At 37.9% G+C, this 25,934-nt stretch overlaps 2 protein-coding genes across 2 annotated transcripts in view; one reads left to right on the forward strand and one right to left on the reverse strand.

Annotated features, from left to right (window-relative positions):
- LOC105382897 (disintegrin and metalloproteinase domain-containing protein 10) overlaps window positions 1–25,934 on the reverse strand; it is a 105,105-nt gene that overhangs the window by 23,346 nt on the left and 55,825 nt on the right. The window contains exon 2 of the mRNA XM_048623239.1: window positions 4,680–4,803. Within this exon, the coding sequence (XP_048479196.1) occupies window positions 4,680–4,803 (124 nt within the window). The remainder of the gene's footprint in view (window positions 1–4,679; window positions 4,804–25,934) is intronic.
- Window positions 17,565–22,695, forward strand: LOC125488526. The gene is made up of 2 exons (XM_048623261.1): window positions 17,565–18,878; window positions 22,083–22,695. Exon 1 carries the CDS (start codon window positions 17,911–17,913, stop codon window positions 18,871–18,873), a length of 963 nt encoding a protein of 320 aa, XP_048479218.1. The 5' UTR covers window positions 17,565–17,910; the 3' UTR covers window positions 18,874–18,878; window positions 22,083–22,695.

A 25,934-nucleotide genomic window follows, 5' to 3' on the forward strand; every position in this document is an offset into this window, starting at 1 on the left:
TCTTTTTTGGGGCATGCTCTTGTAGGATCCCATTCTCGATCGTTAGTTTCAAAGTTTATAATGACAAACATGTTTTATGAAAATAACGATTCCTTATTCCGAAATAATGTTTCCTTTTATGAAAATAACATAATTAACTCCCTTGTATTACATAAGGCCAGGAGGTCCTTGGGGGTTAACGGGCAAGATTTATTAATTATTATGAATTACGTCATGTAATGCAAATAAAATTTTATTTCAAAAACAATTTTAAACAACATTAAGTATATAAAAAAATACAACACTAATGTATCAATTCAAAGCACAGTTACAACTAACCTAACTACCAAGAGAAGTCAGCAGAAACAAAATCCTGAAAATGTTAAAGGGAATTTTAATTCCAGCCTGAAGACATTATGTAGTGCAGTAACAGTAACAGTTTTACCCCGCCAGTAACAGGTGCGCGGCGTGCCCGGCACAGCACTAGTGTAATTGTCCCATCTCTAGTAACTACAGATATTACAGTTGCCAACTGTTGGGAATTGCTATAGTTCCGCGTCCGTGGCGCCTGGGGGCCTACTCTAACTTTAAAAACATACATAGGTAGGTAATGTATGTATGTAAATGTTCCGAAGTATTCCCACGATATTGCCTCTATATTATCGATTTATGGCCTTCATTTTAACAACTTACTTTAATATTATTATTATTATTATTTTAACAACTTTGTGTTTAATCATGAATGTGTTAGTGATAGTTAGTGGTGGTGAATCCACAGTAGGCCTTCTGTAAGTAACTCTACTGGTGAGGAGTTGTTTGCTCGGCCCTCGCCAGTCTCGGGTTTTTACAAACACTGCTTCACTTCTGAAGCTTTTGTAGTAATACCGAACTACCAAATAATTAACATAACATTTATCCTAATTTATTACTTTACTTACGTATTTATTTTGTTAATGTTTTATAATATGATAAATTATATGAATAGAAATAAATAGTATGATAAATTTACGTACATATATGATCAGTTTTTAGTTTTACTCTGCATAATCTACACTATCACATACGACTTACAGTGCACACGTATGAAAGAGTGAATCTAAGAAAAACTGTTTGAATTTGTTTGCATACTTTGTTTTGCTTATACGTTAATTGTACATGTAGGTATTTTAATAAACCTACCCAAACGCTACATTAACTCAATAAACAATCGTTAAATCCGTGTAAGATGCAATTCTAAGGCCCTGTTTCACAATGTCTAGTTAGTGGCTACCTGTAAGATAAAATACATGCTGTCACTCTCTGCTATTATTTTTTTGACAGTGACACCATATATTTTATCTCACAGGTAGTCACTAACAAGACATTGTGAAACAGGACCTAAATCCATTAAATAAACACGTGTGCACTCGCAATCTGCAGGTTCTACCTTTTTTGGCATAAGATTTATTTGCCTAATCTCGTATTGCATAGTAACGATTGGTCAAAGTCTCGTTACGCCGAAAATCGTATGGCATAAATCTCGTTTAGTAAAAAGTTATTTCGCATAACATTGTTTAGCCTAATAATGGTATGGCCAAATCTTGAATAGCCTAATAATGCTATGGCATAGGTTTATTAGGTTTATACAAAGTAATAATATTCGTTTGGCTTTAACTTTGACGGAGCGTCTCCCTACATAGCGCAAACTGGTGCCTTGTATTGTTTCCGCTGTTTGGAAAACGCTCCGCTCCGCTTCGCTGCGCTCCGCTTTGGTTTTGATGAACATGTGCACCTAACACGCTCCTCCTCGCTTTGCTCGTCGTCGCACCTATTTTTAGGTTTCGATCTCATGGGGTTTGTAATAATTATATTGGTAGTTAACTTTCGATTTTTTGATCATACAATATCGTGATTTTCGGGATGTAGGAGAAAAATACCACAATTTGTACATTTACTACGTACTTAATATATTATTTATTAAGATAACATTACGAGAAACAAGATTATACATAGGTATAGACGAACATAAATTTGAGCAAACGAAACTTAGGTGTTTAAAGATTGTGCCTAAAGAGTTTTAGACGAAACGAGCCTTATGCCACATAAGTCTTGGCAAAGTGATGGTTCGGCCAAAAAAGTTTAGACCATACGAGTTATGCGAAGTGAGTTTTGGTCAATAAAGATTATGCGAGATGAGCGGAACCCCAATCTGCATCATCCAAGGACCAAGGAGTGCAGACCGCATTCCCAATTATCGTCACCGACAGCCATTAGCGGAAATGTAATCGCATTTACATTCATGTGTACCATCTTGATAACGACGCTTTCAACGAACATACCGGCCAATATTACAATAACGTCATAGCTGCAGGAGATATTGCAAAGTAGTTATCGATAATAATATCGTAAGTAATTGTTATTGTCAAAAACTTTAATTCGACCGGAAAATAAATAAGCTTGAAATCATACTTTACACCCATAAGGGCTGATTTGTCAATGGTCAGATAAGTGCTATCTGAGGAAAAAAATTGTTGCTGTCACTGTCTAATACAAATATTCACATGTGACAGCATCAGAATTATTCCTCAAATAACGTTTATTGCCATTAGCCATTGAAAAATCAGCCCTACATGTACTAGCTGTGCCTCGCTTCCAGTGTGATTTCAAGAAGAAAAAAATCAAACTGACTTTTTGTACATTTTGTGAACCTTATAAATATCGTACTTAAAACCAAGTTTCGACAAGTTGGTCCGGTACAGCGTTCTTAATAAAAAAATATGCCTATGTTGACTGACTATAGAAGGCCTCGAACGATTTGAAACCGTAAGGCCCGGGTCTCCTATTTACGCCGTAGGTCGCGTCCAGCGTTACGCCGTAGGCCGCGTCACGATGCTCATTACAGAAATGTACTGATGCGGTCTCCGTCACACGCCGACGTTGGCGCGTAGACGTAGTGAGAATCGTGACGCGGCCTACGCCGGTGACACTTGACGCGACCTACGGAGTAAATAGGAGACCCAGGCCTAAGAGTATTTTAAAGAAAAGGCAAGCGTTCCGTACATAGTATTCCGTAACCGGAGCCCCCAATACTTAGTAGGTACACTCGTACCTTACAATCGTGTAAACACGACGGTGCCCCGATCGACCACTGGCCACCACGTTTTAATTAAGCGAATGGATTCCCCCCTAGCCGACTTATGGCCCGGCCGGGTGGCCCAGGCTTCTACCGGATACCACTTCACAAATGGATTAGTCTGTCGATGTACCAGTGATATAAAGGAGCCCTTCGTATCTTCCTGAATGGGACCTGCTAGTCATATTTATTACACCGCTTGAATTTACCCAATCGCTATGCATATAATATCGATGGTGTAATTTCTTTCACTTCAATGCTCGTCTAAAAGGATTGCAAATTCCTTGTTGCGAAGTCGTTCGTCCAATGAATGCTCTTCAATGAAACGGTTCCTGAAATCCCTAAAACTGCAACCGTGGACTGTGTCTGTCTATTTATAAGTTCAACGTGTGAATGGGTTGAATTAAAAAAACGTAAAGTTTGTACGAGTACTGGACAAATAATTGAGTTGAACTTTTATTACTGAGGTGGATATAGCGATATTGTATAAAACGTTTTTACACTTAAAATCGATTTAAATATATCATCGGGCCCCGATCCTTACTTAACCTTGTATATACTCATATATGAAACTACGCTTAGCTTCTATTATTAGAACAAATGTTTCTAATCGGCTTACGAAGTTGTGCTGTCCGCTGAACCAACAACTCGCGCAACTTTCAAATGATTCGAACTAAATCCTCCATTCTGTGAAACGCGGTGTAAACCGATCTAATAATAATAGTCGGTTTTAGTTAAACAAAACATTAAGCAAGTAAATAAACATAATGATATTATCATGTGTAAAGTTTAAAGTCTTCAGTTTACTGAAAAATATATATTAATTAATCTATTTTCATATGAGAACATATTTAACTAACACTTTATAGTCTGTTTCATTTTCAATTTGACTAAAGTCTGAGATTTAACAAACATACTGGAAATACCTTCAAACAACAAAGTAAAGAATATTTAATATCGTTAGTCTTCGGATCAAGGAAAACGGTATTTAAATTATTCATAACTAAATGGAATGTAGATGTTATCCACTCAAAGTAAAGCTTGTACCCTCATACAGTATACACAAGATGTGTATCTATAGATGGTACAAAGTTGTGGTTTTCGATAATGTATGAATTAAAAGCACGCGATGTGCACATTAGTAGTAATTCAATTTCCTACTGCATCTCGGACTGAGAATTAACACACAACTCACGCATACAAAGTACACGAAATTATATATTTTCATATTATTTTAATGTTTGCAAATTTTTATTCTATTCAAATGTTTTTTTGGGTCGATTGGCTCGTAGTAAGGACATTGGTGCTCGTAAAATTAGATTCTGTATTTAATTGGTTGTCTGTAATGGATCGCTTTTAGCAATAAGGCCTATTGTGCTTACTGCTTAGTTTAACTTAAAATGTAATATAATAATATGTTGTATATTTTTTCAAAGTTAAGTATATTGTATTAACTTTTTAGGAAAGTGACACAGGCACATAGGAGTACGATTGAGCTCTCGTTCGTTCGTTTATGCTAGCTTAAATAATTATGTCCGACCCAAATAACTTTAACCTTCCCATTATCTTAACACCCAGTACGTCATACCTGTTGTGCGCGTGGAAGGTGAGTCGGATGGGCTGCGGCTCGGCGCGGCGCTGGCGGCTGCGCGCGCGCACCGGCGTGTAGCCCGCGCCGTGCCAGTGCCGGACGAACGGCGACAGCGACACTCCTGCGGGGAGACATGGTACTGGTTAGATATTTTGAATCCATACATCCATCCTGACGTCCCTCAGCAGGGAAAAAGAGCTTGGAGAAGATTTATCTATCTAGTTCAATCTTATCGATTTAATATTTTGAATAAATTAGCAAACATAGATAGGTATAATGAGAAAGAAACAGAACGAGGGCTGAACTGGCAAGAAGGGGAAACTGAGGAGTCAAAAATAGTGGAGGACAATGCGTCATGGACCATGGATTATAGATAAAAAATTATGAATTCCTTGTCGTCATGCCTCCTCGTCGTTACTCAAACATTCACCATGTGGATATGTGTTTCCTAAAGTGGTGTTTGCCTGTAGCAAATTGAATGCAAACACAGTATTGTTTAGAGTATAAAAAGTAAATTTAGTACTTCAGTAAATTGATTCAAAAACATCGATTCCAATGAAACAGAATTTCCAGCGAAGTCCCAACTCGCAGAGCTGTTATTGATAAATATTTAATTAGCGAATGTGCGCGCGACTAATAGAATAATTGAACGCTGTGTGATCCTTTTTATTTGAGTTTCGTATTATTTATCTTCTGTAACACATGTACATTATTATTATACAGAATATCTTGCGACACAGATATATCATCATCATTTATATCGCTTGTACGGTTATGTGCAGAGAAACCTGACCCCCCTCTCATGGTAACAATGCTTCTGACTCATCTAGATTCTTAATGTGCAGGTTTATCGTGATGTTTTCCTTCAAGAACGGTATGATTGTACTAAAATAATTGACAGATATGTATATGGCAGTATTTGAAACCTGGACCTCAAGCATGAAAGGACGACGACTAATCCGTTAAGCCAACACATCGCTCTTTTATATTTTTATACTATATTCACGAAAAAAAAAAGTAACATAAATTCATTACTTTAGGTGTCTAAAAATTAACATTGCACTCATTAAAATATATTGAAATTTAGCAAAGTGTCGAGGTTTCACCTCCATAATTTAATTTACCTATAATCTGTGTCTGGCGCGACCCAAAACACAATTTATTTAAGTATTTACCTACGTACTATATTTGTGGCTGAAATTTAATCATTCCGGCGACTGTTCTTGTGGTTATGGGGTTGCGAATATTCTAATGAATTTACTGTTTAGTAATTAAATACATATAGCAAGTAGAATGTTGATAGACAATATACCTAGTATTTCTGTTGCAAAATAAGTTCATAAATGAAATATAGGCGCTTGAATATTTGATTACACTATTACACTTTACCATGATCATCAATTGCATGGGGTTGCAAAAGAGACTTAGGGGTCTTTCTAAGCAACCCCCTTTCTACAACACCTGTAGATTCAACATTAACCACTTTACTGATAAGTGCCATGTACAATTTCAAGAAACACCATGTACGTATGCAGGATTGTAGATACTCAAGATTAATGATACAAATCCTGAGGAGCAGATCAGATAGCGGTCGATTTGAAGTTGGAAGGCTCCCCGCGAGCCGGATGCGGAAATACGAGACCGGAGTTACACCTAATTGGAAAACGAGCCGCATATATTTCCGTTAAGTCGTCTTTGGAGAGTTCTTGAAACTCCACGCTAGTTATGCTAGCCCGAGAATCGGAACACAACTATTGAGGAAGTCCGATGTAGATTGTGGCCATTGTAGGCAAATAAATCATTCCCTCAGATTGAACATATATTTGAATCTCTATAAAGTTCACGCAATGCAAATTGAAAGCTCGTTGGGGCTCTTTTGTTTCAGGGCAAACAAAAGCAAAAAATAATAATTTCAGGCTGCCACGTGATTGGCCGATGATTACACAAAATATACAACAAACTAAAATATACAGTGCATATTTTGTAAAGGATGGTACTTCTACCCCATTTCATTGTTCGTACTCAAAGCACTTACGTATGTCCGTAGCTATTATCTCTACGAGTGAAACCCAGCTTTAATAAATTTATGGCTGGTTGCTATTGTGAATAATATTGTAATAGTAATTTAAAGTTATATACGGTTTGCAAACTTCACCTAATGGCTGGAGCTCTTCGCAACGTGAGCTGACATTAGCTTGGTATTTAGAACCTGCATCTGCAGTAGCTTCTATTTAATTAAAAGTTCAAGGCATTATTTCCCTATTTCATAACATATTTATGGTATTGTATTTAATTTTGTAAACGTAAAACAGATACTTGCCTAATGCATAGGTAGAAGGGATTTTTTTATAAGTAATTATTAAATAATTAAAACAATTATTTGTTTGAAAATGACATTTTATGTTTATTATTATTATAGTGTAAAAACTGCAAACAAGTATTTCGAAAAGGCTTTGATGTTAATTATATGTAAGTGATAGTTTGATAACGAAACCATTGCAAATTGCAACATGTATTACGGTGTAAAAATTAAAGTATAGTTATAACAAAGTTTTAATATAGCTTCGGGTTTCTTTCTGAGTACTATGTAACTAAGATGTCTGATAAGTTATGGTATAAAGTTCTAAATTTATAGTCTGGATGCGGCTCTTTCAAGTTACTAAGTGATATTGAACACACATGACTCTTTCCAAACTTCGTCTTACTTTTTGTGCTTTCAACATTTTTACTTTAGTGAATTTTAATAGTAAAAAAAAAACTTATGGCAGACATAAGTTTTAGGTTAGGTGGGGTGGGTACCTTTTGCAAACTGATCTGAACCGCGGCAACATGAACAAAAAATTCTTTTATATACGTGTTAGAAGTTACATATCCAAGTAGATCTACTTAGATTTTATGCATTTTTGAAAAACTTGTAATCCTAATAGTTTATTAATAGTATTTAACAATTATAACTTACAGTTACTTATAATAACGAATTTTATATATAACCCTAACCATTACTCCTTAAACTTATTTAATATTGGTACAACATACGTTTTCGCAAGTTTGGGATGTCTGCAAAGTTCCCTCTGGTGGCTAGATTATTGTAGTATACGACATGCAGTTGTAGATTTATATCGTGCATGCCGCTTTGTGCACTAATCCCCCGTCTTTGTCAAACGAAATCCATGGCTTTAGCTCCAATGAAATACAACTAAGCAACTATGTTATATACCTATTCTATTCTATTATCTATGGGGATGTAAGTACCTGCCTTCCTAAGCTTGGACTATTTCCCACCACGCTGGTGCACGGTGGGTTCACATATCTAGATGTGCTAAATATGCAGGTATCCTCACGATGTTTTCCTTCACCGTAAGAACGATGGTACTCGTATAGATTGTACTTAAATTCAAAGAACTCATTGGTACATGTCATCGCCGGGATTCGAACACGCATCTCTGGCGTGAGAAGCGGGCGCTTACCCGACTGAGCTACCACCTTAATTTTAATATTATTTTTTAACCTAGAACTTAACTATTAAAATAAATTGACTAAGTAAATCAAATTCATATTTCGTACTCATAAAAATAATTTTAAATACTTAAAATAATAATATCTGAAATGCTCAATAAAGCAAACTTTTTATCAATAACACCGTCTGGCGGCGGCGGCGGTGGCTGAACTTACGATAATGCTCAGATACCAAGCTACTATCAACCCCTATTGTGGTCGAATGTAACCCAAATAAAATAATACGATCCTAAAATATTTCGATCCCTGACTTTATATTTGGTACGTGAAAAAATTAAAAACGTAGAAGTGCTAAAGATAGATTTTTAGATAACAAAATACGATCTTTACAATCCAAACTTCTTAACAAGGTTGCCTATAAGTTCATAAAACACTACTTTATTTCTATTTGGAACATTAGTTAATGATTTTTACCAGTTTAGCCGTTTAGATCCATTATTGATCTGAGATTACCAACAACCTTATCTTCTCCTTAATAACCACAACACATACAGGGTGGCCCAAAGAGTGACGTCCAAAGGAAAATGTTTGATTCCTTAGGTCAAGGGGTAGCCAAATCACCCCCATGTATGTTCAGCAATTTTTAGTAGTTTAGGAGTTATGATTTTTTTAACTAATTTTCTACGAAAATCGACCTCAGTGGATCAATTATGTTTTATTATTTTTTTGGATAACTTTTTTAATACTTTTTTTATTTTTGTGTCATCCTCTTAAGTTGTTCTTTTAACCATAAAAGTTTCAGCTTCCTAGCTGTAATGTAAGTTAGTTATTTTTATGTCGAAAGTTCAAATTATATCATCGAGCTAGACTGCTCTGAATTTTCTACTTGAAATTAAAAATTGAAATAGATATTCTCATGGTCCCTTTTTAATTTTAAAAACTCTGCAAGGTTCCAAAATAAAATAAAAATAAAAATAAACTATTGCTTAATGGGGTATTATTTTCAGAAAACAGCCTTCAAAGGTACTTGGGTGGAAATTACCTAATTAGTAAATTGTTTCAGAAAGTTGAAAGATTCCTGTTATGTCATTACTAAGGACTAATTCAGTTAGAAAAAGTATCAAATAAAAGGGAAAATAAAATAATTTACTATTTTTTTTTATTTAAATTACATTTTTGAATGTAAATTCTTAGTAAAATGTTTAAGTCTGAGTTGTATGATTTATGAGATAATTGTATTATTAATACTAAGTAAATAAACTCAAATAATTATTTTACACATTTACTTACAATAAATTTTCAAAATGGCGACCTCCCACAGCAATACACAACCTACATCTACGCAAGAAATTTTCTTTAAGTCGCCTATACGCTTCTCTGTTTCATTCAGATGTCACTTTTTGACAGATGTCACATTTTTGAGAAAAGTTACTTTTTTGACATGTTTAACTTTTTGACAGATGTCATATTTTTTACATTTGTCACTTTTTGGACTTAAAGAAAATTTCTTGCGTAGATGTAGGTAGTGTATTGCTGTGGGAGGTCGCCATTTTGAAAATTTATTGTAAGTAAATGTGTAAAATAATTATTTGAGTTTATTTATTTATTATTAATAATACAATTATCTCATAAATCTTACAACTCAGACTTAAACATTTTACTAAGAATTTACATTCAAAAATGTAACTTAAATAAAAAATAATAGTAAATAATTTTATTTTCCCTTTAATTTAATACATTTTCTAACTGAATTAGTCCTTAGTAATGACATAACAGGAATCTTTCAACTTTCTGAAACAATTTACTAATGAGGTAATTTCCACCCAAGTACCTTTGAAGGCTGTTTTCTGCAAATAATACCCCATTAAGCAATAGTTTATTTTTACTTTTATGTTATTTTGGAACCTTGCGGAGTTTTTAAAATTAATAAGGGACCATGAGAATATCTAGATCAATTTTTAATTTCAAGTTGAAAATTCAGAGCAGTGTAGCTCGATGATATAATATGAACTTTCGATATAAAAATAACTAACTTACATTACAGCTAGGAAGCTGAAACTTTTATGGTTAAAAGAACAACTTAAGAGGATGACACAAAAATAAAAAAAGTATTAAAAAAGTTATCCAAAAAAATAATAAAACATAATTGATCCACTGAGGTCGATTTTCGTAGAAAATTAGTTAAAAAAATCATAACTCCTAAACTACTAAAAATTGCTGAACATACATGGGGGTGATTTGGCTACCCCTTGACCTAAGGAATCAAACATTTTCCTTTGGACGTCACTCTTTGGGCCACCCTGTATAATATCTAACAAATAATAAGCATTTATTTATCTAATCCACATGCCACATCCCCGGCGGGTGTTCCGCGGGGCGCGGGGGTGGAGCGGAGTAAATCCGTAGAATATAATTTCGCGGGCCATTTGCCGCTGGACGTGCCTGGCGTCAGCTGCAGACGCCGCCGAGACGTGACCTCCGACGCTCCACACACTGTCTACTAACCTCTAGTCTCCTGGTACTCGGCTAGCCGGAAAACTGTTTATTAAATTGCCATGGGAAACAAATGGTAAATGCTGGATGTGTAAGGGATAATTCATATTATTTATGTCATTATTGCATTTGATGCAATAATCCGTCTGTTAATCCTTATTGGAATTGGTAGAGGATAAGTTCGACGATCATGACTTCAACTTCTACTGATGCTGATGGTGATGATGTGATAAGATAAACAATTGATATCTTTCATATGGACATGAACACCAGAATCATAATAATTAACAATGTGACAATAGTAAACTAAACAATCTTTCGACAATAATTTCATATTAAAAGTGTGAACAAAACGAATTTAGGATTATCACCCTGATCCTGATCTTTTGAGGAAGGGGAAATACAATAAAAAGTACTCGTCTTTGCGCTATACAAATTCTATTTTGTATCTTGAGGCTTATGTTATTTGTTTGTCCCGAAATATCCTTTTTATTCTTTTCCTTGTATTCATAACTATAACATAAATATATTTTTATAAAATCCTGCCGTGCGTGCAAACTAAATTATTGTTGATTTTCTGAGAAAGTCTATCATTGCTGAGGTGAGGGTCTAACCGTGGAGATTACGGCACAATCCTTCCCTCATGTCCACAAGTTACACCCTGTGTATTATAAACATGTAGTGTGTTCGAGGTAAGAATAGTCAACTAGCTTTACTTTAGAATCGAATGAGCAAATTCGAATTAAAATTGATAGACATGAAAATCCTGCCTTGTCGAACTATGCAGTGTGGAGGGAATAGTAGAGGACAGAAGAAGCCTTTACAGGAATACTCGTTTCCCTCAACGACAGACAACAATAACCATTTGTTACAGAGGAGTAAGAGAAGTAAAATGCACACATTGCTCCGAATATAATAGAATCAAGATGACACAAAGCTCTGTCGCGTGCTCCGAAGCTGTACAAATACCTTTAGAGCCAAAGTCAACCTAAGCAATTTACCTTGCGAGCTAGATGCACGGCAAGGTTCAATAGCCGTACTTACCTTGCCATAATTTCGACGCAACTCGGTATATAACCGGAAATATAGTTAGAGGTTTCTCCTAAACATCATCGTTTCGAGGCACCTTTATTAGAGATGTGCAAAATCAATAGACGGCTTTCGAGTGCGCCCTAATGAGGGCCGCTTGAATGCTTATTAACCTGAGCTGACTTGCGAGCTCGGAGCCGCTCGCTCCACGGAGTGAGGCGACTGCTCGATGCTGCGTCAGACGATTCATTCATATTCCGGATTAATTCCGGCGATAGACTACCCGCCCGGTATTCCGTCACAAACATGAAAGGGACTCTGTCGCGGCATGCCAGACATCAAAGGATTGATTCGTCTTTGTCCACCAGTTTTGTTATGATCCCCATTGTAATGAACAAAAGCAGTATTTATTGAAAATTGAACAATGCGTTGTAATCGCACGCTTTGATTTGTGGCCGTTTTTGAATTGGCGCCCAATTAACTTGTTGGCGATGTTTTATTATAAACCAAATCTTTTGTTTGGCAATTTCAGTGTTACAATTCTGAAATATTTCGAAAATAAATAATCTTTTAATGTTAATTCCCTCCGGGGAAAATATTTTATTAAAATAAATGTTCTCTTATAAAAGCTATTTCATAGGTCGCCTTCTAACTTCTCAAAGACGTCCGTGTTACAGTATCATAGAAGCCTGCCCCTGAGCTAAACCCAATACATAAAAAAAAATATCATGAAAATTGGTCCATAACTGGCAAAGATATCGGTGCCATCGGTGGACATACTAAAAAAACATCAAGACGAATTGAGATCCTCCTCCTTTTTTCGAAGTCGGTTAAAAAGTTAAATAATATTGATTAATTTATCAACCCAGGTATTCACGGCGTAATATACTTTTATTTAACTATCCCTTGAAAGGTAAATTTCTTTTGAATGGTTTTATTGGTTTTACAATTCAAATTGCGCTCAGCCTTTGAGAAAGGTAAAGGCATTCAGTATTGTGAATTTATTGTAAAAGTAGAGTTCAGTGATACTTGAATGAAGATTATTTTCATGACACGGATTTTTTCATAATCTGACAGCAACTTACTTGCTCCCGGGCGGCGGCGGGTAGGCAGAGCAATATGATGTTCTGTGGCTTGTCGTACCAGCATTTTTCATGCATACCATATGCATAAATATCAATTGTGTGGTAGTATGTCTGGTGTCTGCCTCAGACGGGAATCACATCCAGGTATCTCATAAAGCTACTTCGTAAATTTCTTATTATAAATTGCCAACAATAAATATTACAGCTTAAAAGGATGCAGCTCTGTAAACTTATAATAAATTGCCAAGTGCATGTAGCTTGGAACAAAAGCATCTTGCATCATGTTGCAATGTAAGTTTTCAGTTTTCAGCAGCTAATTAGGCCTTGGTCTCCTATTTACGCCGTAGATCGCGTCCAGCGTCACGCCGTAGGCCGCGTCATGATGCTCACTATAGAAATGTACTGATGCGGTCTCTCTCACACGCCGACGTTGGCGCGTAGACATAATGAGCATTGTGACGCGGCCTACGGAGTGACACTTGACGCGACCTACGGAGTAAGTAGGAGACCCGGGCCTTACTGTCAAGTAACCAATATAGCGTCGCGTTAGTAGTCGCTAGTCTGCAAGCAACATTGCTCGTGCCTCCGAAGTGACTTAACAAAGTTCAACAACAGCATATGCCGTGAATATAAGAGCCTTATTTGAGTAGTCTGAGTACATAGACGGCGCTTGGCACATAAATGGATTTTCCATTAGGTACAACTCAGGCCGAAGAACCGAAGATATTGGAGCTACACTGAATAAGTTTGCAGAGATTATTATTATAATGCTGGAATATTGAATCATGCACATGCTCGCGTACTGAAGGAAACATGGCGAACCTGCGCGTTATATACTACTGTATGTTTTAGAGGTATGGGTACCTCATCTTTTTCATACATCAATATCGCATTTAACCTATTATGTAGTATGAATGCAAGAATTAAGTAGGTATAGCAAGGTGGCCCACCACTGGCTTTCAATCAATTGGGGTTTTTTTTTATAAATACTGTACTTAGTCGATTAAGATATTAAAAAAACCCATACATACTTGGATAAGATAATTTAGTGTACAATTTAAATATTAAATAGTGAGTAAATTTTGCGGGGGATAAAGAAAGCGTTAGTCGGCAGCGGAGTCTCGCTAAATAAATAACTAGCATTTCGCGAGCTTCCAGCGCGAATTAAAACTATTTATAGCTGAGCTTACTCTGTTTTTCATTAACGTTAAATATCTTTATTGCGTTAATGTGTTTTGATGTAATCGTTCAACCGAATACTTGTTACTTCCATGGTATTGTTCTATTTTAATATTAAATGTACGATTCAAATAACAAATCCCTGCTCTGTATAAAATGACCGATTGTGCGTCAAAATTACAACCAGCTCAAATGAGTCCATAGAACAAATTCAATAACAAGCCGGAAACGTTGTGTATGATTATTTAGATTGAAGCCGCACAGTGGCGCCCCCATTCAGGGGCACTTGCCCTGGTCAAGCTGCATCAATCAGAGATACGCACGCTCATCCTGTTGATTCCATTGTAGCTTGTAATACACTCGTAATACGGCCGATTTTGCCTCCAGCGGCGATAGTTTGAAACTCTGGTATAGGAAATTAATAATTGAGCAGCATTTCCATTGGTTTGTTAATTGAATAGTTGACTGCGGCGGAACATTCCCTGTTAAACGTCTGTTAATAATCTGCTCCCGTACGCTACTGTATAGCTTATAGATCTTCGGCAGCGGGTGGTTTAGTGTAAATTAAATATCAGATTGCAAAGCTTTTGATTCAATTACATAATGCATAGGCTAAGTCAAAAGATCTAGGTGCAGACCTATAAATATAATAAGTATTAATTATTAGTTCTTATAAGTCATATATTGATATCTACCTGAAGGTGGAATATTCATGTAAAATGGTCAAAGGTTTTTATAGGTTTCGTTTTTTTCTAAATTAATATCTTTCTATTCGCAAAAAGTGACAAAACCAGCAAAGAAAATTCACTCGTTGAATTTTTATGCACTTTGAAAAGTTGTAGGTGTTTACAGCAAAAGTTGTTTATGATTCTTTCCAACTCATCTACCCTTTCTGCAGCAGTCGTTTCAGTAGTTACCCACTCCAACTAGATGTCTGAAAGGCTTTAGGCTTTAGCTCATTATCCCTTTTACTGAAATAATGTTTTTTCCGGGAAAGCCTCCAAGAATTTCAGCTTCAGCTTACACAGAAGCAGTTCCCATAAACCCAGTATAATTAATTTCTCAAATAATAAAAACCCCGTTATGGCGGAGACAAACAAAACAAAATGTCCGGCCATTTCCCCATCACGGCTGAGCCCATAGTTATGGACAATTAAAATAAACGATAGCCATAAAGTCAGTCGACCTCTTGAACTAAAAACCACCGTTGGACCGTTGATGCGTAGGCGCCATAAACAACGAAAGTGGAAAGATGCGGACAAGTATTCTAGTGGCACACCTTAATTAGGAACTCAGGTTTTTGTCTAAAACTGGTGTTTAGTTCAGCGTGATTCTTCTTTCTTTCTTTCTTAATTCGCCTCCACTGAACGGACAACAGGAGCGGATGGCAATTGCAGAGATAAATATAATTTTATTTTTCCCATATGCATTGGCTATATCTTGAGCATGGCCGTAATCTGTATTTTTTGCCATTTTTAAAAATAATTGTAATATTGTATCTCTATTGTATTAAGTAGTCTATAGTCGTCGCACTGGGTAATAGCATTTTTTGTTTGATTACTTAGGATTCTTAGGACAGATGCTTAGGATGATATGCGTAAACGTACAATATATGTAGCTATACATGCCTACAAACACTTCGTTTATGCAAATATAAGAGACGCAGAATGGAGGTTAATGTCTAATCTTATTGTTTGTAAAACGACATTTCTCACGACCTCCGCCGGAACGAAAGCAAAAACATACTGATTGTGTTTAATTCAGTACAGTATTCAGTTCAGTTTGTTTTAGTTGTGTATGTAATATGTAATGATTTAATACCACATGGGTAATGAGTACTATCCGCAACAGCGATAAGACTCGAGCCTCTTTGACGCAAGTTTTAAGTAGTGGGCAGGTCTAAGGACATTTTTTGTAGAGCTAATTTCTGTGCTGTAAGAATACCTATACAAAAAAACACATTCCTGTTTTGAAAAAAAAACATGCATATAGAACAAAAGTATATACTTACTTAAACTAGAAATTATTATTTATTTTCATCACAACTAATTATCCCAACAGCCGACGCCCACTCTACCCTTTAAGAATAACAAATAACATCACTCTCGGATTATAGCCTTTATTTTCTACGCCATACGGACCATGGACCGTAGCGAGTTTGTGTTAAACCACAACGTTCACGCACTACATATCACCTGTAGTTTAGTAGGTCATAAGGCCACAGTTATATAAACAGAGCGAACTCGACCATCAGACATGACATAGCCCGATCACTTTGCATTGTCTATAGGTTTATTGGAACTGGGAGTTCTCGCAAAGGTACTAGTGTCCCTTCTTAGCTCTAAAGGCACCGGTGGGCCGTTCAGTACTGTCTTAAACGCGTTCAATGAAAAGGTACTTCATAGATGCATTAGTATAATATTAGATTAGAAGCCTAATAATTATTAGGGACACGTTAAAATGAGCACACTTTACTTACTTAGGTAGTGCCGGTAGTACAAACAATTCGCCATGGCTTTACACTACCTATCTGTTTTGTTATTTATAATAACAATTGTAAAAGGGAGAGAGTTGGCGCTTGTTTGATGTCGGTTTCATAGTACTCTTAGGTAGGTAGGTACTTGGTTTGGTTTATTTATTTATGGTTCGTATCTTTGTAACGTCCATATGTTTATATAGAGTTGACTACTGTAAAATACCTATATATTGCCAATAATGTTATAATAAGTTGTGTTATGTTGGCACTTAGACGGATGGAATAAAAAAAACTATTGTTAAAATAGTTGAAGAATACATTTTGGCGTGATAATTTGCCTGCTAACGGCCACTTGAAGGTTGTTTGGAAGATAATGTTAATAACCATCATTTTGCGGAATGAATGCTCTTTAGAAATTTTATGTAAGTACTCAGGAACCTTTGTGGGCGATGGTGATTACCATCATTGAAGTTATTTCGTAATGAGACTAACTACATAATTTACTTAATTGCCTACTAATTTATTCATAGTTAAAAACACGTTTAAGTATGTGTAGTCTACAGTCTACTCGACATCGTCCTCGAATCTCCCATCAATTCCTGACAATTTCAGACCGTTAAATTATCCATATAACATTTTTATTTATACTTACCTAACTAGTACCCCTCACCCCAGTAGACCCCCATGGTTACGGTGTCGTGGTGGTGGCGCAGCGTTATATCAATGTCAGCTTGTAAATACAGCCATTACTCACTAAACTATGTACTTATTAGCCCTGGCTCTGACCATGGAGGTTGTAAACTTAAATTAAACTAGCCACTAAGCGTAACAACGGATTTCGAGTGTTTAAGGCGACCTTTGGTTTCCTTGAGTTGATGAGTGTTATGAATTTATGATTATATTTCGTGGTTTCATTATCGATATAAATAACTGTGTAGTACTTTGACCTGTTGGGCAACAATCGCACGTTTTAAATTCACTCGATTCTAATTCGATAACTACTTTTTTCCCATCACTACTACTCCCTACCCCCTGACCGCCCAGCTTGCTGTCCTCATTCTTTTTCCGTGCGGGCAACAGTCAACAAGTTAGAAATGTCTAAAAGAACCTACGAAGAAAGGATTGACTATTACAACAATAAAATTAAAAAGTACATGGATAAAGATCGACGGAAACAACGACGTTTGCGGTTGAGTTCATCTTCGGATGATTCCCCAGAAAATGACTACAGTAAGTACCCATATACAATATTATTAAGTGTTCCGAAGTGCTTGTGATACCAATTACTGAAACCTAGCCGACAATGATCTGTTTAGTTACAAACGCTCATGCCGGTTTTATATTGCCATAGATTCAAAATTGAACACGGCAAATAAAATTTCAAAACTACCCGCCATAGATTCATTTTATGAACACGGCGTTTTCAAATCAAATCTGATTTACCCTTTCTTCTCCTTCAGGGAGCGAGACCCTGGTGCTCGACCGAGACCAGGAGGCTATCATCGAGACCATGGACCCTCCTCCAGATCTCCGAGATGATTTAAGGGCTGGCTCCGCGGAGCCGCCCTCAGAAGACGCAGTGGACTTGATCATCGAGCCAACAGCGTCGGCCACGGAGCCTCCACCGGCCACAGACCCAGCGGTCGCCGACCAGCCCACGGGCGCCGAGCCCACCACTTCAACGACGGACGTAGACCCCGATATTTTACAAGCTCTCGGGGAAGCTACGGACGTGGGACCTACGTTTGGCGAGGAAATACACCAAACTTTATGCCAATTATGGCAGCCCTTACTTAAAAAAGGTATGTCCAAAGAAGCGAAGGACAAAATTTTAAAACAGTACTTGGTTCCAAGCAACTGCACACTGCTGCAGGCGCCGAAACTTAACATTGAAGTCTCCGCGACAGCCAACGAGATGGTCAAGTCACGTGATAAAAAAGTGGAGTCTGCCCAGCAACAACTTGGCGCGGGCATCACGGCCATCAGCAGAGCACTGACGACGCTGATGACGACAAATAATAAAGTGGAGGCCGTTAGAGTATTAAGTGATGGCTGTCGGTTGCTATGCGATTTGCATTTTATGGAGACACAAGGCCGAATCAAAATGCTCGCATCTGGGCTTACTAAGCCATTCCTGAACGTCATTCAAGACAGTGTACGGGACGAAACTTTGTTTGGTAATAATTTGTCTGAGAAGATTAAAGCATCAAATACTATAGAAAAACAAGGAATGCAAATAAGGAAGACACCACAACCTCCGAAAGCCACCACGTCCAGCCACTCAGGACCCAGACCTTCCCAGTTCCAGGGAAATTGGACGGGCCCTCATCGGTACCCATACCCACCGAGCCGGGGGGGGCGCGGGGGACAGCGGAGGCCGCCACCCAGTGCGCGCCGCCCGGCGCCGGCGCCCGCGACCAGCAGGCCGCCGCCGCCGCCGCAGGGCAGGTCGCGTGCCCCAACTCGTCCCTGATGCAGGTACATTCTGGTCGTATTGCCTTTTATCATAATTGCTGGCTTAATATCACCAACAACAATACTGTGTTAAATTGGGTTAAAACAGGTGTTACTATTCCATTCGTCACACAACCTTATCAAACAATGAAGCCTAATAACCATCAGTCTCTTACAGAACAAATGGAAATGTCATTGGCTATTGATAATCTTTTAGAATTAGGTGCTATATCTCAAGTTGAACCAATACCTGATCAGTATATTTCTAAAACTTTCTTAGCACTTAAGGCTAGCGGCAGCAAAAGATTTATTCTTAATTTAAAATCTTTAAACAAGTTTATACCTAAAAATCATTTTAAAATGGAAGATTTTAGAACTGCTTGCAAATTGCTTCAACCAAACTGGTACATGGCGAATATCGATCTCAAGGAATCATACCTACTTGTTCCTATATCTGTCGAAGATCGAAAATACTTGCGTTTTGAGTACATACCACCCGGCTCCGCCGAACCGTATACCTATGAGTTTAACGCTATGCCCTACGGGCTGGCCATAGCACCTAGGTGCTTCACTAAGATAACAAAAGAAGTAATTACCCATTTACGATCAAAAGGATATAAATCTGTCCATTATTTAGATGATTTTCTGTGTCTAGGTCGCAATTATAATGAGTGCATTGCTAATGTTCGAGAAACCATATTATTATTAGAATGCCTTGGCTTTGTACTAAATTATGACAAAAGCTCCCTCTAACCTCAACAAAGCTGTAAGTTTCTGGGCTTCATATATAACACCACAGACATGACATTGTCCTTACCTATAGATAAACGACAAAAAATTCTGCAACTCGTGCAAAAATTTCTAAGCCTGCCCACTGTTACAATACGCGAATTCTCCAAACTAATTGGTACTCTTGTGTCAGCGTGCCCAGCTATGCGATACGGCTGGTTGTATACCAAAATATTAGAAAGAGAAAAATATTTATTGCTGCAAAAGTATAAGTCGTATGATCAGAAAGTAGATCTCCCGCCTACAATTTTGCAGGATCTTTATTGGTGGAACAATAATGTGCTCATAGTAAATAACCCTATCAAACAACCTAGCTTTGATTTTACTATATACACCAGTGTTTTTCAACCTGTGGGTCGCGACCCCCCGGGGGGTCGCGAAGCTTCTGTAGGGGGGTCGCCAAAAGGTGAAAAAACTTTGTACTTTAGTAAAAAAAAAACAGTCAGATTATACAGAAGACCGAAGATTATAATCAGCCTCTGTATCTAGCCTTGTGGACTATGAAAACTCCTTCAACTCCATAGAGACATTGGCAATTTTGGAAGCGTTGCAGAGATTTCAAATCGACTGGCGCAATATCGAGGCGTTGAGTCTGTACAATGCCGCTACTATGACTGTCCAAGTACAGGGCCACAAGACAAGACCTACCCAACTGCAAAGAGGAGTGCGACAGGTGGATGTGATATCTCCGAAACTGCTCACCAATGCATTGGAAAATGTCTTTAAGACGTTGAACTGGAAAGGACATGGCATGTGTGTAAATGGCGAGTACATGTGACACCTCCGCTTCATGTACAATGCTCACACCAAACCGGAGTCGGTCATCGTTGGTGAGGCAACAATCGAAGTTGTGCAAGAATATGTCTACCTCGGCCAGAGTATTCGGCTAGGCAGAAGCAACTTCGACATCGACAAGCATGGGTCGCATCCAACTGGGTTGGGCTGCATTCGGGAAACTTCGTCACATATTCTCCTTGGCCATAATGGCCATCCCTCAGAACCTGAAGAGAAAAGATTTCAACCAGTGCTTCCTGCCAGTGATGACGTATGGTGCAGGACAGTAGGACTAGTCCACCGATTTAGAGTCGCTCAGCGTGCTATGGAGAGAGCTATGCTTGGTTTTTCTCGTATCAGAAATGAGGTTTTCCGTCAGTCAGAGGATTAAGATTACCGACATAGCTGTCAAAATATATGCAAGCTGAAGTGGTAGTGTGCTTGTCATATCTGCCGAAGAACCGATAACCGTTGGGGTAAACGAGTTCTCGAGTAGAGACCACGAATAGGCAAACATAGCGTGGAAGGCGACGACCACAAGTAGGTACCTATTATTATTTTTTTTGTAAAGCCAGGTAGGTATTTTGTCTTTCCATTTTAATTTCACCCTTAAAAAAATATTCAAGATATTTAAATACTCATAAAAGTCAGAAAGAAAAAGCTTTTTCAATAGAAATTCCTGGTCGCAATGGCATTAGTCGTACGAATGTACCATATGGCCACACGTATCCGACGTATGTATATGTAAAATAAATAAAATAATATGTTTTTAAATCCGAAGTATGTACTTCGAGTCCTAATCATGGAGACCATAAATACGTCGTGACTAATAAATACTGTAACATACACATACATATTATATGATAAAAAACCGAAAGGGTCAAGGGGGTCGCGAAATATTTTTTTATACCAGGGGGGTCGCATCATGAAAAAGGTTGAAAAACACTGATATACACCGATGCCTCACGCACAGGCTGGGGGGCATATTCTAATGACACACGTGTGAATGGGGGCTGGAAAGATGAAGAATTAGGCTACCACATAAATTACCTTGAATTACTATCAGTTTTCTTTGCTTTAAAATGCTTTGCTAAAAACAGATTCGGCTGTTCTATCTTGCTTCGAGTAGATAACACTACGGCAATTAGCTACATTAATCGAATGGGTGGCATTCAATTCCCACATTTGAATGCACTTGCACGTGACATATGGCAGTGGTGCGAAAAGCGAAATATTTGGTTACACGCCTCCTACATTAACACAAAGGAAAATGTCGAAGCCGACGAAGAATCGAGAAAGATAAATTCCGATGTAGAATGGGAGTTATCAAATTCCGCCTTCGAGTATATCGTACAACAGCTCGGCAGACCCGAGTTAGACTTGTTCGCTTCTCGCACTAACGCCAAATGTCGCGATTATGTGTCGTGGTATCATGATCCCGATGCGGTAGCCGTAGATGCATTTACAATCTCATGGCAGCCTAAGCTATTTTATGCGTTCCCCCCTTTCTGCTTAATTTTGACGAATTATTCATGACGAAGCCACGGGAATTCTCGTATTTCCTATGTGGCCAGGACAACCGTGGTATCCCAAATTAATGGACATTTTAGTGTCTGAAATAGTAATTTTGCATCCAAACCCAAGTCTGCTATCATCCCGTTTCAGACGGCGCCACCCACTGCACCAGACGCTTACCCTGGGGGCGGCGCTGCTCTCCGGCTCGCGTTCTCTCGCCGCGGATGCCCACCGGAGGCCATCGACCTAATGATAGCTTCTTTGTCAAAAAGCACATTAAAACAATATAGCGTTTGTTTTAATCAATGGTGGCAATACTGTTACACAAATAGTCATGAAAAATTTGATTCTTCGACACCAATTATAATTAAATTTCTCACTGATCAATATAACAACGGTGCATCCTATGGCACTATCAACTCTTTTCGGTCAGCATTGTCTCTGTTACTAGGAAATGATATTTCCCAAGATAAATCTATAAAAAGACTGATTAAAGGTGTGTTTAGGTCTAGACCTTCCTTACCAAAATATGCGAACACTTGGGATCCGCAAATAGTCTTGAGTCACATATCCAAGTGGACTCCACATACAGAACTTTCGTTAGAGAAGTTAACTAAGAAATTAGTAAGCTTATTAGCTCTTTGTACGGCTCACAGGGTACAAACATTTTCGTTGATTAAGTTGAGTAACATTATAATCAGTGATAGCGGTGTTAAAATTAATATTGTTGATTTAATTAAAACATCAGGACCAGGACGCGACCAACCAGGTGGATCAAGCAAGTGTTGCAGGAGAGCGGGGTGGACGCGGCGGTGTTCAGCGCGCACAGCGCGCGCCACGCCGCCACGTCCGCCGCGCACTCCGCCGGCCTCTCTCTCGATCTCATCCGGAAAACAGCTGGCTGGACTGCGTCCTCCTCCACCTTTGCAAAATATTATAAACGACCACTGCTTGAACAAAGCAACTTTGCCAAAGCTGTTTGTATTCCCAATAATAGTTCCAGTTAATCACGATTGATATCTGTTTCAATTTGCACTAATATAATATTATATAATATAAATATATTATGTACCTAGTAACTAAAACTAAAATTTTAGTAATTAAGAACTTACTATTACCTACCTCATGGTGTATTGTTTATTTTGGTTTATGTACCTATGTGTATGTGCCTACCTCCGATGATAATTATGTGATTTATAAAAATAAATACATTGTGATTATGAATTAGAATCTCGTGTTTCATTAGCAATAAACTAGCAGTTATTAACAAATGACCTGAATCAAAACTTTGGCTCTGAACATCTACACAGTTATTTATATCGATAATGAAACCACGAAATATAATATATGATTAAACGAACTTACCTAAGTGAAGTTCGATCAATATTATATGAGTGGTTTCATTTGAAGATATAAATACCCTCCCACCCAAAACCCATTCAAAGTTTTGAATCAGACACGCGATTTCAGGTTATATACTTACTTTAAAAGAATGAGGACAGCAAGCTGGGCGGTCAGGGGGTAGGGAGTAGTAGTGATGGGAAAAAAGTAGTTATCGAATTAGAATCGAGTGAATTTAAAACGTGCGATTGTTGCCCAACAGGTCAAAGTACTACACAGTTATTTATATCTTCAAATGAAACCACTCATATAATATTGATCGAACTTCACTTAGGTAAGTTCGTTTAATCATATATTATAGGCAGCGGTCGACAATATACCTACATTCATAAAAGGGGTTGTATTAGATGATTTTTGTTGTTGAAGATGCGATTAATATTCCTATACGTATTTTCATTGCCCGTAAAAGTGGTACAAATATTTAAACATACGAACAGGATTTCTAGGAAACAGATATCCACGTTCAATCTAGACTTCCAAAGCCAGTGCAAGATAATAAAATTCTCATTTTTATTAGTCAGGCAGTGGCGTTGCTCGTGGGTGGCTGTAGACGTGACGTCACACTGCAGCATGGCCGCCGGAGCCTGCATCTCATGACGCAACAATCGAAAGGCAAGCGAGAAGCAACAACCAACCTTTACAGTACGAACACCTGATCGATGTATTCAGCTAAACTTGGAATCATTCGATAGTTTAATGTGAGGTGTCGTGAGTACATTGTTTACTCAACAGCAGGCGCATCGCAACACTGATGCAAGGCTTCGAGGTACCTTCGAAAGTGAGTCTGTTGTAAAGAGTGATATTCAACACAATACAGTTAATTATTAATTGGATACGTACTACAATTTGACCCAGTTGCAACGATAGATTTTTTAAAGCTATGAAACAAATAGATAATAGTGCCCAAGTTTAACAGCGGTGGGTTGACATTAGACTACCAAAACTTGTGCGAGATTTACTGAAAACTTTCCAGTCACCCCCAATGTATACCTATTACTTGGCCCATAAAAGGGTTTACGTATTTTTCTTACACTCCACCGTCAGCAATACCATTCGTCCTCAATTTGTGAGAATATTCCCCTCTCGTGTTCAGATTCCCTCCACCGAGCTCGACCAGTAACGTTAAAAGAATTTTATTTCAGCGAAAGCAAAATACTCACTTCCTATTCAGAGCAAATATTTTCCACAAATCGTCCCGCGATTCTTTTTTATTCGGCAAACTTATCGTTACTGCTCCGAAAACGATAAATGATGTGCTGCATGTGTTGTCGTATTATGAATTTAAGGTAAATTAGGGTCGTGTGTGCCAATGCAGATGTACAACATACTCGTTGACATTTAGTCCCGCGGATTATAACTGGCACAAGAGGCGACTAAATGACTTCTCTGTTGGATGATCTCCAAATGTGGTGACCTTGTGCAGCGCGCCCCACAGCCCCACTGGGCGCGCGGGCCAGCCAGCCTGACCCTCCGAACCTTGATCTATATTCTTTCAGCCAGAGAAATGAGAACACTTACGCCTGTAAAGTTAAACTGGTTGTATTTCTGGAGTACGACACACAGTCTGCCAGCCTCGTGAACTAGATTGAATCAGGATACGGGAATTGGGGCACGAAAATGAAATCAAAAGCGAAAACGTCAAGTGTACGTAAATGAGCCAGCAAACTTGGATTGCCACAGTATTCTGTTTTTATACCGTTTTAGATGGGAACACCCAAATATTCCGAAAAACTTTTTTCCGAATTTGATAACCCCGAATATGTAATTTACGAAATATTGCAATACCGATTTTTTAAAATACCGAATTATAATAATCACGAAAATTATAATTTCGAATATTATAATCACGAATATTGTTATTACGATTGTTAAATATACGAATGTTAAAAAATACGATTACTTAAATATACGAAAAATAAAATACCGATTTATTATAATCACGAAAAAGTCAAATCCCGATCGGAAATATGATAATTCGTGATTTTGACAAAAAAACATAAACGTCTTTAAAACTTTAGAACCAAAACCAAAAGATAGGTGCGACGACGAGCAAAGCGAGGAGGAGCGTGTTAGGTGCACATAGATATCGAAAAACAAAGCGGAGCGCAGCGAAGCGGAGCGGAGCGTTTCAAATATAGAGCAAAACAATTGTTAGGATTTTTATGGTGTTTAAACTTAAAAACCTTAGGACCTAAACCTAAAGATAGGTGCGACGACGAGCAAAGCGAGGAGGAGCGTGTTAGGTGCACATAGATATCGAAAAACAAAGCGGAGCGTTTCAAATATAGAGCAAAACAAATGTTAGGATTTTTATGGTGTTTAAACTTAAAAACCTTAGGACCTAAACCTAAAGATAGGTGCGACGACGAGCAAAGCGAGGAGGAGCGTGTTAGGTGCACATAGATATCGAAAAACAAAGCGGAGCGCAGCGAAGCGGAGCGGAGCGTTTCAAATATAGAGCAAAACAATTGCTAGGATTTTTATGGTGTTTAAACTTAAAAACCTTAGGACCTAAACCTAAAGATAGGTGCGACGACGAGCAAAGCGAGGAGGAGCGTGTTAGGTGCACATAGATATCGAAAAACAAAGCGGAGCGCAGCG

This window comes from Plutella xylostella, chromosome 9 (genome assembly GCF_932276165.1).
Source record: "Plutella xylostella chromosome 9, ilPluXylo3.1, whole genome shotgun sequence".
In the NCBI taxonomy this organism is placed as follows: domain Eukaryota; kingdom Metazoa; phylum Arthropoda; class Insecta; order Lepidoptera; family Plutellidae; genus Plutella; species Plutella xylostella.